At 47.8% G+C, this 12896-nt stretch overlaps 1 protein-coding gene across 1 annotated transcript in view; it reads left to right on the top strand.

Annotated features, from left to right (window-relative positions):
- The window catches only part of ANKRD12 (ankyrin repeat domain 12), a 43951-nt gene extending 35217 nt beyond the window's left edge, over window positions 1–8734 (top strand). Inside the window, exons 8-11 of the mRNA XM_086472734.1 lie at window positions 2350–2448; window positions 4059–4202; window positions 7025–7120; window positions 7474–8734. Coding sequence (XP_086328860.1) covers window positions 2350–2448; window positions 4059–4202; window positions 7025–7120; window positions 7474–7659 — 525 coding nt within the window. The 3' untranslated portion in view covers window positions 7660–8734. The remainder of the gene's footprint in view (window positions 1–2349; window positions 2449–4058; window positions 4203–7024; window positions 7121–7473) is intronic.
- Window positions 8735–12896: the final 4162 nt, after the last annotated feature.

Here is a 12896-nt window from a genome sequence, read left to right as displayed (position 1 = left end):
GGCTGCCTTCTAGTGAAGCACAGCAAAGAGATGAACGACTGAGATCTGTCCAGCTTTTCTGGGTAGTTTCTCAGACTGGGATTAGAGAATGCTCAAGAAGGCAGGCCCCTTTGTTCCCCTCTCTCCCGTTTGGAGTCTGAGCCCTTAAGAAACTAGGCTGATAACTTATGTTGGTTATACAAAAACTTGAGGTCACCTTTTCTTTGTGGCGTTCACTTTCAGCTCTGTTCCTGCAGCTCCAATGTACGTGTTCGTGTCTTCCCTACACACTTTTTGTGGTCTCTTTATGAACCACCTCCTTGACCAGAGGATCCGAGAGGCTCCTCTCTCTGTTCTTGCCTTGAAACCTTTAACTTCAGTTTTCTTTGGGACCACAAAGTTTATTTGCTTTGTCCAAATCCAGTGCGGGTTCACAAGCTGGGGTTTCCAGCAAATGGTGGGAGATGACTTGGATCCCATTTGCAGGCTTTAAGGCTCGCTCTTCCCGTGTTTCCAAGGAGAGAGGAAAAAATTCGTAATTTCATACACTACTGTAAACTCAGCCCTGTTTGGGGCTTTATCTTTTGGAGGACAGCATAGGGCTGGCGGCAGTGAAGCGTTTATAAATGGACACAGAGGCAGCAGCGGTCGCTGGGACCATAAAAGCCCGTAGCTGCCGCACGGGCAGCCTTTGGCGCTGCAGACGCTTAGTGCTGCCGCAGGACGACCCCGGGGGCATGCGGGGGGCCCGACCGGTGGCGGGGCCCCCGTCAGTGCCGCCGAGAGGCCCTCGGACCCGGGGGGTGGCCCTCGGACCCGGGGCTGCGGCCTGGCTTGGCCCGGCCCGCGGGCCCGTCTCCTGCCGGCGGGGCGAGCCCGCGCGCCCGCCCCTGCGCAGCGCTGGGGCGCCGCCTGCTGGTGGGGACGCGCCGGTCGGTCCGGGCCATTCGGGTGCGCGCGGCCCGGTCGGGCCCGGCCGGTCACAGTAGAAGCCACTGCGCCTCGGTGAGGAGCCTGGAACGTGAAGGGGCTGAATGTGGGTTTGTACCAAATGCGAACTTGAGGAACGACCCGCAGTCAGTTACTCGGCACGTTCTTTAGTGCCAAAGACATTGGCCGACTTCCAGTTGAGGAAAAAAAGTGTCCGGAAATAATTTTGCAAGATCTGAATGACTGTTGGTAGATAAATCACTTGGTTACTGGAGTGTGTAGCTGCAAGATTGATACCAGGAGTGCAGTGTCTCCATGTTTTCATAATGGATTTGTTATTTGTTGACAGTTGCGTGATCGCTATCATTGAAGAGAACTATTTGTGTGTTTGTGTTGGGCACCAGGTGTTTGTGTATGACACCGGGGTAGGTACTCCGGCGGCGGTGTGAGTGTCGGTGGTAGTCAGCAGTCCTTCACGTGGTGCTGATGAGTCTTTCCAAAGCAGTATCAACGCTCGTCCATCCAGCCGTTGTTGAGACCCATGCTGCACTGTCAGACAGAGCTTGTGCAGAGAAAAGTAAACTTTGGGTGGAGCCTTAAAACTCTGGGGATGTTTATCAGTGACTCCTCAAGAAACACCTGATTTCGGTAGTTGTCGTGAGGGCTCCAGGTGCCTTTTCAGTGTCTGTCACACAGCTCAGTCAGGGCAGCAACACCGGTTGTTTAATATGATTGACTAAAAATACAAACTGCTTAGAGTATAGCCAGTCAATGCCAGTGGTGGTAGCTCACTTGAGACCATTTGATTTTTTTAATTATTTTTTTTTTAGGTACAAGCTTTTAAAAAAAAAAACCTTGAATAACTGACAGGAGGAAACAGTTTTCCAAGCCACTGCCTGGGGCTCTAGTGTATTTTTTGTGTTTGCCTGTGTTCTGCATGACTGTAAGATCAGGAATAGGGTTGGTTATCTTTTGTGACATATGAAATGCCAGTGACACTATAGATATATCGAGTAATGTATATTTTTTTTAGCAATATTTTTCTTTTTCTTACTTTGCTCTTGGATTTGGCTAGGTAGTTTTTCAGCTTCTCAAAATAAACAGTTGTGCTTTAAAGAGTCTTTAAAATTGAAAGCAAGGTGTGGTTTTGCTATCTTCTAATGTATAGCACTTTTCAAGAACAGCTATGGCATGCTAACAACGTCTGGTTAAAAGCACTAAACAGTTTGAAATGTTTATTAACTTTGTGGTAAAGAATCCTTAAAACCTTTTATTGCAAATGGATTGAAGTCATGTAATTAATAGAATGTACAAGACTCTCGTAGTATCCCAAAAACCCCCTTATTCTTTTAAAAAATAAATGCTCAACTCATATAGGCAATGTTAAACATATGTTAAGTACGTACTCACTATATATTATTTATAAAACTTTTCCCACAGATCACACCACCTCCCTCACTGTCGGACCCACTTAAGGAACTATTTAAACAACAGGAGGTTGTAAGGATGAAACTACGTTTACAGCACAGTATTGAAAGGGTAAGACTAAAGTAATGCATTTTTTTATTTCCCAACTGTAAGGTTTAGGGCTTTTTCTTTTTCAATGGACAGACTATACAATGCTTTAGATGTAATCCACCTTCTACCCAAATTTATGAACCGGAGAAACTTGTAAATAAAAAAAAAATTGGTTTGGACAACTGTTAGCGGAATACTTCGGTCAGTAAGACAGCAGCTTTTTCCTGTTAGTTGCTCTAAGATGCGTCCCAGATTTTTCCCAGGGGCAGTGGGGAGTGGGAAGAAAGCTGCAGACTCTGGTTTTGAAAGCTAATTTTCGGTTCTGTAGACTTCAGATCCAAACTGGCTGAGTTAAAAGAATCGAAGCAAGAGTAAATTCTGTATTGGTGGGAGACAGATGTGGCTCTGAGACTAAAACATTATTTGCAATATTCTGCTTGCAGAAACTGCCTAAAATGATGTTAGAACTACATCTGTAGGCTTCATCAAATTTGGGCACAGAGATGGAGAAAATATTCCAGGTTTGAGTAGTCTTTCCTTTTAGGTTGCCCAAATGTTTTTCTTTGGCAGCCTAGATTCAGCTGTCTTGTCAGCGTTGTGAGCCACATTGCTTATGGACACAGGCAGGACCCCTTTCTCACATGGAACCTGTCTTAAGGATTTCCACACAGTTACGCAAGCAGTGGGCTCATTAAACCCTGATGTGGTAGATTTTTTTATTAAGTTGATTTCAATGTGGCTCAACAAACCAGCTGAGGAAGGGTGTTTTACCTGAATTTGGTATTTCAGTGTAAAGCTGGGTATAAAATCACAAGCCCAAAGAATGTAAATGTGGTTCAAGTTCCGACTGAAAATAAATTAGTTATAACCAAAGGAAAGATGCTGCTTTTTCTGTTTTCTGAGCTTTTTATAATCCACCTTCTTTTCTTCTGATAAAAATGAGAGCTGTTATGCTGCAGAGCAGTAAACAACACACGCACACGCTTTTACGTCCCATGAAATTCTGCATGTTGTTAGTTATTTTGCTCACATAGACTGTCTTCAAATCAAATCCACTTTAGGCAACTGTAAATCAAGTTTGGCAAAGTGAGCTTGTTTTCTTGTCTCCGTTCAGGAAAGAATCTTTGACCAGCTGTGAATTTATGGAGTTGCTGCATGTTGTTTAAAAATAAATTAAAAATTATTTAAATTATCCTGCAAATCATATTTCTGCTTCAGTTTGCTTGGCCATTGTGCCTGGCATGACAAGCATGTGATGAAAAATCTTCATACGGTCGAGACTCACAGACCTGTATCCCAACCCTGTGCTGCTCCTTCCTCTCTTCTTTCAGCTTCTTCATTAACTAGAACTTGCCTCAGTAGCACTAAGTGGAAAATCTGGGTGCTCAGCCAACAGTGGTGGTGGAGGAGAAGGTGTTTGCAGTTCTGACATTGAGGGAACAATCATTAAATTGAAATTTTGGATTTGATTAGATGAACAACCGCTCCTCCCCCAACCACCCGTTTCTCACACTGTTCACAAGTGTAAGCCCTAAAAAGAAATGTTTAAGTGAATGGCCATTTTTATGAATCAAACTGAAATGGTTAATTTACCAAATGTATGTTTATATGTTGATCTCTTACTCAATTAGGAAAAGCTGATTGTTTCTAACGAACAAGAGGTTCTGCGGGTTCATTACCGAGCAGCAAGGACGCTAGCTAATCAAACACTACCATTCAGTGCCTGCACCGTTCTGCTGGATGCCGAGGTTTATAATGTGCCTCTGGACGCTCAGGTAAAGACACGGGTTTCAGAATTTCCGACAAAAGCCTTTCTCACCTGACTCAAAAGGAGTGTTTGGAGAGAATTCTGTTCCCGTACTGAGAGTGTCATTGGGTTGTCTGGAATGAAGATTTTGCACATCGTAGATTGTTACTTTGGTTACGCCTTGTCTGGGCGTACAAGAACAAGAGGATATGGGTATATGTACGCTGGTTTTCTGTTTTGTATCGTGTCTGGGTTTCTTTCACCTCCAGAAATTATGAGAAGGATAAAATGAGAACATTACTCTGCTGATTTTTATGAAATCAAATTTCAGTCATAAACAGAATGTATTTTGGAAGCTTACAAATACAGCTTTAACAACAAATTATCAGAATATAAGATCATTTTTGTCAGCAGTCCAGAGAATCGGAAGGCAGTAGCGTGTGAAGTGTTGAGATTGGCTGATGCAATTGGGAAATGTTTTGTGGAGATCCACACGTTGCGCTTCTCTGCTCTCTATAAAGCAGTCCTTAGAACGCTTCCGCAGAAGAGCAGGTGACCAACAGCGGAAGGTTGAGTGCTGCCAGGTGAAATTATTTTTTCCAAATGGCCTCGAGCTCCATGTTACTGACACGCACCATGTTATTTACACGATCAGTGCTGGTGTTTGGTCTCGGTGAAAACACCAAAGGAGCAGTGTGCTCTATCCCCTGGCTGCCATCCATGGACTGCCGCTCAGCTGTGTCTCTGGAGGGTGTAATCACATGGTGCCGGTGTTTTGGGGACAGGTCTGCTAACTGGCAAGAATGGAAAGAGCATTCGGAACCTGCTTCAGTGACTGTGAGGAGCATGTAATGCAGGGAAGAAATTTGATATTTTGGGTGTCGTAAGAGTATTGGTGCGTTGGATGTCGGGCATTTTAAAATGAAACACCTACATTTCCAACATATGTGGAATTCTACTTCAGTCCTGGAGCCCCTTACAGAATTATTACAGCTTCCAGTGTTTCCTCAGCCCGTTAACTACATTTTCCCCCCATCTTTAAAGAACTAGAGCTATGCACAACGAGGTGATTCAGCAGGAGACAGCCATTTATAGAGACTCTATTGTTCTCCCATTTTAAGCTTTATACCAACAAATTTTTAAAACATTTCCTCAGTAAATCTGATAGGGCAAACCCGAGATTTTCCTTTTCTGTTAAGTCCAAATATCATCATTGTTAGTTCTGAAGTTCAGAATGTCCTTTGCTTTTTTTTCTGCCTCAATTTAGAGGCCCTGACCTATTTAGAAATTTGAGATACCTCAGAGTTACGCACATAACTGCATTTTTATAGTGAACACTTTACAATTGATTTTAAATGAACTGATTCTATATTTTAATTCTGTGAAACAAAACCAATCTTTATTGGCGGAGTTGTCGTGGTTCCCCCCTGCCCCCCCCGTATTACAGCTTTTTTGACCATCTGTGTAACAACAATAATAGCAGTAAACTGCCTCTCCTTCCGCCTCACTAGCTCAACAGCTTTGTGTTTCAGTCTCTGGTAATTTTTCTTAGAAAATTATGATACCGCACATACTGTTCAGCAAAGTATTAAATACACATTTTTATTATAACTGAAATCAATGTTTTAAACTACCAGCATGATGCTTTGATTTAAGTTTGCTTCGTGGGAGGAATGTAGCTGCGTAAGAAACCATTCTCTCGTCACGCAGTCTGCCGCTGCCCTGTTGCCCCACCGGCAACGCTTGATTTTGTTCTGCAACGAAGAACCATTTCTGATAAAATTTTTCTTGTATTTGAGCCAATAGCTGGGAAAGATTTGTAAGCAAAGGTCTGGTTTATTTTGCAGGAAAATGACCACCTCAGAGCTGGTCTGACGGGATTTCTGGGTCTTTGGAGGTTTGCCTTTACGGCCACACGTGTTGGGCAGACGTTGAGAACTTTCCGGTCACACGGGCCGAACCAATGGTGGGGGAGGGAAAGGCCCAGGCTTCTGGGGGGCAGACTAGTAGCTGGTCACAGCTCAAGTCAGTGCCTGCGGTTCAGGGTTACGAGATGGGTGTTGTTGAGGGCTCTTTGCAGAACCAGCCTGTCCAGCTGCCTGTGATACCCAAAATCTCAGCCGTTTTCTAGATTCCAGTCTTTGCAGGTTTTTTTCCCCGTTCTTGCCCATTGCTACAGTGTACAAATTCCTGCAGTGTTCATTTATTTTTCCTAAAGAAGTAACAGCAGCTTGTTCTATTGAGTGATTGTTATTTAAATGTTAAATGGGCACAGTCTGGCTTTAGGAGTATCTCTTTCTCACAACAGGCAGATGTGACAGTCCGGATTCTTATTAAATAGTAGGAAAAAATTTCATTGAGCAGGACATTGTCTGCTTCCTTTTTTTTGGGGGGTATTTTGATGGTAAAAATACTTCTTTATTATTACTTTTGAATATTTGTGTAGCCAGTTAAGTCAGGCTGCTTAAGTTTTCCTTTATTAATGTTTTTGCTTTTCTCTGAGGGCATATTCATTTAATTTGTTACTGAATTTTAAAGAGAACAAAGAGAGCAATTTTGTGGAAGGATCTGCTTTGTACTGATGAAGACACTAAGGCATAAATCTTTAAGCCTCCTCCTACTCTACATTTCAAAAATAGAGTACAGTACATAGCTTGAGGGAATCTGAAAATACCATGTTTAGTGAGCAGCTGGCTTGCAGTGGCGGTCAGCAGTTGTGCTCAGGTGTACCTTGGTACTTTGAGTTTCTTTTTCCATCCGAAGCATTGCTTAGGGAGGTCCCACAAAGTTGGCTTTATGTTTTAAGACTGAATCATCAAATAACAGTTTGAATAACATTTTTTTTTGCAGGCTGATGACAGCAAAACATCAGTGAGGGATCGATTTAATGCGAGACAGTTTATGTCGTGGTTACAGGACGTCGATGATAAGTTCGACAAATTAAAGGTACACTTCTTTGTCTTTCCACTTTAAAAAAAAACAAACCACCACCAAACCCCAAACAATTCTAGTGTCACTATGAAGATGAGGTGAATAAATAGATGGATAAGTAGTAGACCTCTATGCAGTATCATAGGCTATCGTGGAGGTTTTAAGGGCAACATAAAGGAGGGTCTTGCAGTATAAAAAACGAACCTTTGCTGCTATGTGGTGTAATGGAATAACCTGCACATTTTAAATACACAGTGGGGAGATTACTTTGTACCACCAGAGAGGCTCCTGGGTATTTTTTCTGTTTTCAAACTTGTTGCAGTATTTTTTCAAATATTGAAGTAACTTCTGTCTCCCTTTTAAAACAGACGTGCCTTTTGATGAGGCAGCAGCACGAAGCTGCGGCTCTAAATGCCGTCCAGAGACTGGAGTGGCAGCTTAAACTGCAAGAACTCGATCCTGCTACATATAAATCTATCAGCATTTATGAAATTCAGGAGTTTTATGTTCCTCTTGTTGATGTTAATGATGACTTTGAATTGACGCCAATATGACAACCAGCATCTTGTGGCTCACCCGGTCCCTTGGACAACTAGAGACTGAGGTGCAGTGATACACACAGGTATTTTTCTTTTAAGACAGAGCACTTAATTCTGCGGAATAGGACCTTCCTCAATAATTGAGGTGTTCCTTCAGAGAAGTGTGGCACGGGCTCCTGTTCAACCACAGAAGACGGCTGCTAATTTTACAGTCAGTTTCACAGTAACTGCCATTATCTGTATTTTAAGCCTGCCTGTAGCTTTAGAGCCTATCGCTGCAAAAGGCGACGAAACACGGGGAGTTGACAGCGCTGGAAGCTGTTAATAACTAAAACAGCCACCAAAACACAAATGTTACTTAAAATCTGCTATAAAGCTTTGTGTTATGAAACTTCAGTAACAGTTGAACTCCCACAGAAAAAATGACGTAAAAGCCTGTGGAAGAAAATACAAGACTTGGAGGAAAACAGTCTGTTAATCTTATTGTATTTTGTAAATTACTGTACAGTTCTCTTTTTGGAAAAAGATGTAATATTGTCTTCATTTTTAAATAATTTATTTTATACCTATTGTGCAAATGTAAATAGTCTTGTAATTAATGTTCAAACCTGTATAAAATAGATATTTTAACTGTCAAACTGGTTTTGTCTAATGTTTTATTGGACCAAAGTTGTAGTTTTTATTAAGTGTAGTGTGTTCCCGGTTGGCATGTGTTTGATTTAGCTGCTTGTTTCATCACCATAACTGTAAAAGAATTGAAACAGAACTGTACTGCATGCTTCACAGACCTCTGAACTCCTTTACGTCAGTAACTGATACCTAAACAATTGTAACATTTCCAAAATCATATTTCATACCAGTCTGCTGTTGTAATGCCATACCTACCACTTACTATAATGAAAATATTTTTGTGTGAAACAAAAACAACCTTTTGCTCTTATATGGTGGTCTCGTAACAGAGCCTATTTTTTCCAACAAAATGCCTTTGAATGAAAATTCTTAAATTGTATATTGTCTATTTTATTATTAATCTATGGAAGGATATGTAAATAGTTGTAAATATGTTTAATAAATTTTATTGGTCATGTTATTAGTTGGAATTTCTTAGTATTGTAACACCTGATACATCAAATCTTCGTGTTCCTGAAATACCTAAGGAGGCTCAATGAAAAACTAAAACAAAAATTCCCATGCTGCGAAATTTAACGCTTTTTTTCCGTTAGTACTGTTAATGAGCAGACAGTTAATTATTTATTAGTAGGAGGTTGCAGATATTCATGAAGAAGATTTGTTAACCTCTAGTTCATAGATTATTCAAGAATGCTTGGGATCTGATGTCTGAAATTCCTGCTGAAGGAAATGGGACTTGGGCAAGAGAGCTGGTTACCCAGAAAAGTGATTTAAAGCACTTGAACTGAGTTTTAATTCCTAGATGCCCTTCTGCAGAGTGCGCAGTCCTTACGCTTGTGTGATGCCCAGGGTGCCCTTGCTGTGACGGAGAGTAAAGGGGCATTGAACGAGGGGCTCCGCAGGCTCCCTCCTGTCCGCATGTCGCTGCTGGTTCCAGTCAAGAATGAAGTCATGGTAACTCAGGCACAGGAAAAGCAGTGACTACAGAGTTCCTGCCCCGTAACTGGTTTATCACACTTTTAATTTGTTAGGTACCTGTGTAAGGAGAAGTTGTGCCAGCTTTTACAGAGGAATATCTTCCTGACCTCACTCAGAATTGAAGATGTACTGAGGAAAATGCAAATGCGGTATTCTTCTGAAAGTAGCTGTAAAATTTTAAAATAGTACAGATTTCTGTATTACCTCCTAAAAAAGACAAGGAAAATAATGGATAAGGCTGCAGGGTGTTAACAACTAGTAAGTGGGTGTGAGTTTACTTCCATGAGACGCTCAGAGTAATGAAAGGTAACGCCCACACCTGGAAGTGGGAGAACCCAACCCAGACTCTGTGAAGTACGGGATAGGGATAACTGAGCGCGTTTCACAAAGAACGGGAAAGAGAAGCGGGGCTGCAGGAGCGCGGGCTGTGTTGGGTTAGAAGCGGGTGACACGGATACGGCGGCTGGAGGAGGCGGCGGGGCGGGTCCGCCTGCGGGAGGGCCAGCAGAGGGGTCTGGGGATGATCCGAAACTCGGGGCAGCGTCCTGTCTTCCAAGGAGACAGGGCGACGGACGTTTCTCAGGATTAACCTGTGCCTTCGGTGCAAGGAGAGGCGATTCCCTGCCGTCGGGATCTGAAACAGCTTGTGCTTTTCAATTGCAACCGCTTAGGAAAAACTTAGTTGCTGAAGAAAAGGGGCTGCCCACATGTTTCACAGTCCCTTCGTGGTCTCGTGGCTTCTCCGATTTGAACCGCGGGTTTGTTCCAGCCGTGGTTCTGTTCCAGGTTCGCCCTGTGGGGCGGCACCCCGCTGCTGCGCAGGGGCACCCCGCTGCGACCTCCCTCGGCGGAGCGGTGGGGGCGGAGAGCGGGCACCCAACAGGGACTGGCGGGGGCGGAGGCCGCCCGAGGGCTGCTCCCGGTGCCCGGCCAGGCTCCTCCCGCCTTTTTCCTCCGCGGAGCAGCCTTCCTACCGTGGTCCCTCGGAGCGCGGCACGCACCAGGCTACACCACCCACACGGCAGTGCCTTCGAGACGCTGGGCGAGGCTGCTGGCAGCCCAGGCTCCCTTCCCCATCCCCTGTCTTCCTCCCGCTGGCAGCTGGGCTTCCCGCCCCACCACCTGCCCGGCGGCGGGACCCGCCCTGCCCCCGGGCAGCCGCTGCCGGGTACCGCCAGGCTCCAGCTCCCCCTCAGCGGGGCAGCAGGCCGCCTCTGCCGGCTCCCCCTGCACCCCCTTCTTCTTTCTCTGGGGCGGGGGTGCTTCCCCGACGCCCTCCTCTCCCCGTAGCAGCGACCCGGCGAAACCTTCCAGCTGCCCTGGGATGACTTTTTCTCCCCACAAGACCTCCGACTTTTCTCCTGGGCCGGCGGGGGCACCCTCAGCCACTCGCCGCGGAAGAAGCGCCCTCACGGCCACCGCGCACCCCTCCTCCGGCAGGCCCCTCCGCTCCCGTCCCGCTCGGCAGGCTCCAGCACGAATCTCCCATCCACCGGCCCTGCCTCCTTCCCCCCCACACACACCCCGCTCCGCGCAGCCGCCGCCCGCCGGGGCGGAGGGTCCCGGGGCGCGCTGCCGGCGGCGGGGGGAGGGTCCTGGCGCCTGACGGTGCCCCGAGGCGGGGCGATGCGAGGCCGCGCCGCCGCCTCCGCGCTGCCTGCGGCCGAGGGGGGAGCAGCGGGCCGAGGCGCGCGGTTGCTGCTGCCGCCGCCGCCTCCGGAGCAGCGAGAGCCACCGGCGGAGCAGGGGGTGCCCGGCCTGCGGCGCCGTCCGGTGAGCCAGCCGCCGGCGGAGGGAGCGGGGGGGGGGGGGGAAGCACACGCCAGCGGGATGGAGCCGGTGGCCAGGGAGGAGGCGGCGGCGGCGGGGCCGCGGCTGCTTCTTTGTGGAAGGAAAGTTTCGGTGCCTGCCTGCCGGAGGAGGGGGAGGAGGAGGCCGGGCCCCCCGCCGCCGGGAGGGGCGGCTTTCGGCGGCGCTCCCCGTGCGGGGCCCCGCCTGCCCCGGGCCGCTTCGGCAGGGGAGTGCGCTCCCTGTCACCGGGCCCCTGGCAGTGCCATCTTGGGGGCCCGGGCCACCCAGGGGGCAGCGGGGAGCCTCGGCGGGGAGGGGGAGCCGAGCCGAGCGCGGGTTGATTGGCCGGAGGAGTTTTTTGGGTCTTTTCCGCCCCGGGTGTGAGCCCGGCGGTGAAGGGGAGCGATGCCGAGCCGGAGCTGGGGGGAGCCGGTGCCGCCAGAGCAGGCTGCGGGGGCGGTGGGCAGGGGTCGCGCTGCGGGGGCGGGAGGCGCCGGATGAAAGTCTGGGGAAGCAGCGACCGGTGAGACGACGGTGGGGAAGGTGCGCGGTGAGCCCGCGGCGGCATCGCTCCGGCCCCGCTTCTCGGAGCCTTCGTGTGCAAGAGCCGGGCCCGGCGCGGCGCTGGAGCCTGCCCGGGTGGCTCATCCCGCCTCGGCTGCCGCGCCGGGCCCCGGAGCGCAGCACCCGGGGGTTTGGAGTGGCTCTGGCTGAGGGGAAGCTTTCTGTGCCCCGAGGAGCGGGCGGTGACCCCCTGCCGAGGGGAGAGACCTCGCGCTCTCCGTGCCCACCCCGGGCCTGCGGGGGGTCCCTCCCGGTCCTGCCGGGGGCCGATGGCGGGCTCCGAGGCGTTTAACAGCCGCTGTCGGGAAGGCTGACCTGACCCAGTCTTTGAATGTCCGGATCGTGCCTCTTTTACGTGTTGGCTTGTTTTTTGTAACGCTCGGATATTGAGTGTTGGCTTTTTGGTTTTTGGTTGTTTTGGGTTGTTTTTTTTTTGAGTTCATAATGCAGAAAAGCATTTCTAGATACAGAAAGAAACTCAGTGCCCCCTTAGCATTTTTTCCCCCTCTTATGAGAACAATACAGGCTGACTGTAAGCTTGCCCAAACATGGGCTGCCTTTTCTTACCCATTGGTACGGTGCCGGGTGCCACCGGCCGCTCTCTGGGTTGGGCTCATGCGCTGAGACCAAGGGGGAACTGGCTGGCACACGGCTCGCGACGCGGTGTGCCAAAATCCCACCTGCTGCGAGGCTGGGTTCTCGCCAGGGGGGTGCTTTGAACAAACCCAGTTCTTCTGTCTGAAGGAGCAGATGCTCATCTCCAGTTGACTTCAGTCACTTGCCTGGCTCTGGAGAGCTGCATCGTTCAGAGTCTCTGGTACTTTTTTCTTAAATGTTGGTGCCTGTACTTTTTTTAAAAAAGAAGTTAACAACTTTGTGGCTGAATCAAAAGCCGGTGTGACATCTAGCTCTCGGTATGAAAACAACTGCCTGTCTGCATTAAAGATGACACAGCAACTTACCTTACACGTCGCAAAAGGTGGCTGTGTAGCTTTGGCCCCAAACACCTGTGTGTACCTTTAGCCTGAGGAGATGCTACACAAAACCCATCTGCCTTCTTTATGCGTTTACAGAATTAGGTCTTCGTTGGTGGATTTTCTCTTCTGAGGTATTTTTTTTCTTGTCACTGCTTATAGAGCATTGTATTTGATATTGCAAACTTGAGATTGTTCACCTGAAGTTTGTTGCAGTTTTAATCCAAAGGTGCAATAGCAGAAAGCTTCGAATAAACAAGTCAGCTGGGGGAGGAGGAGTTGGGTTTGTTGTTAAGCACCCCGGTTTGACCTTTT

The sequence above is a fragment of the Leptosomus discolor genome, chromosome 13, assembly GCF_034619465.1.
Source record: "Leptosomus discolor isolate bLepDis1 chromosome 13, bLepDis1.hap2, whole genome shotgun sequence".
NCBI classification, from domain to species: Eukaryota; Metazoa; Chordata; class Aves; order Leptosomiformes; family Leptosomidae; genus Leptosomus; species Leptosomus discolor.
This window is presented reverse-complemented; position numbering and strand designations above follow the sequence as displayed.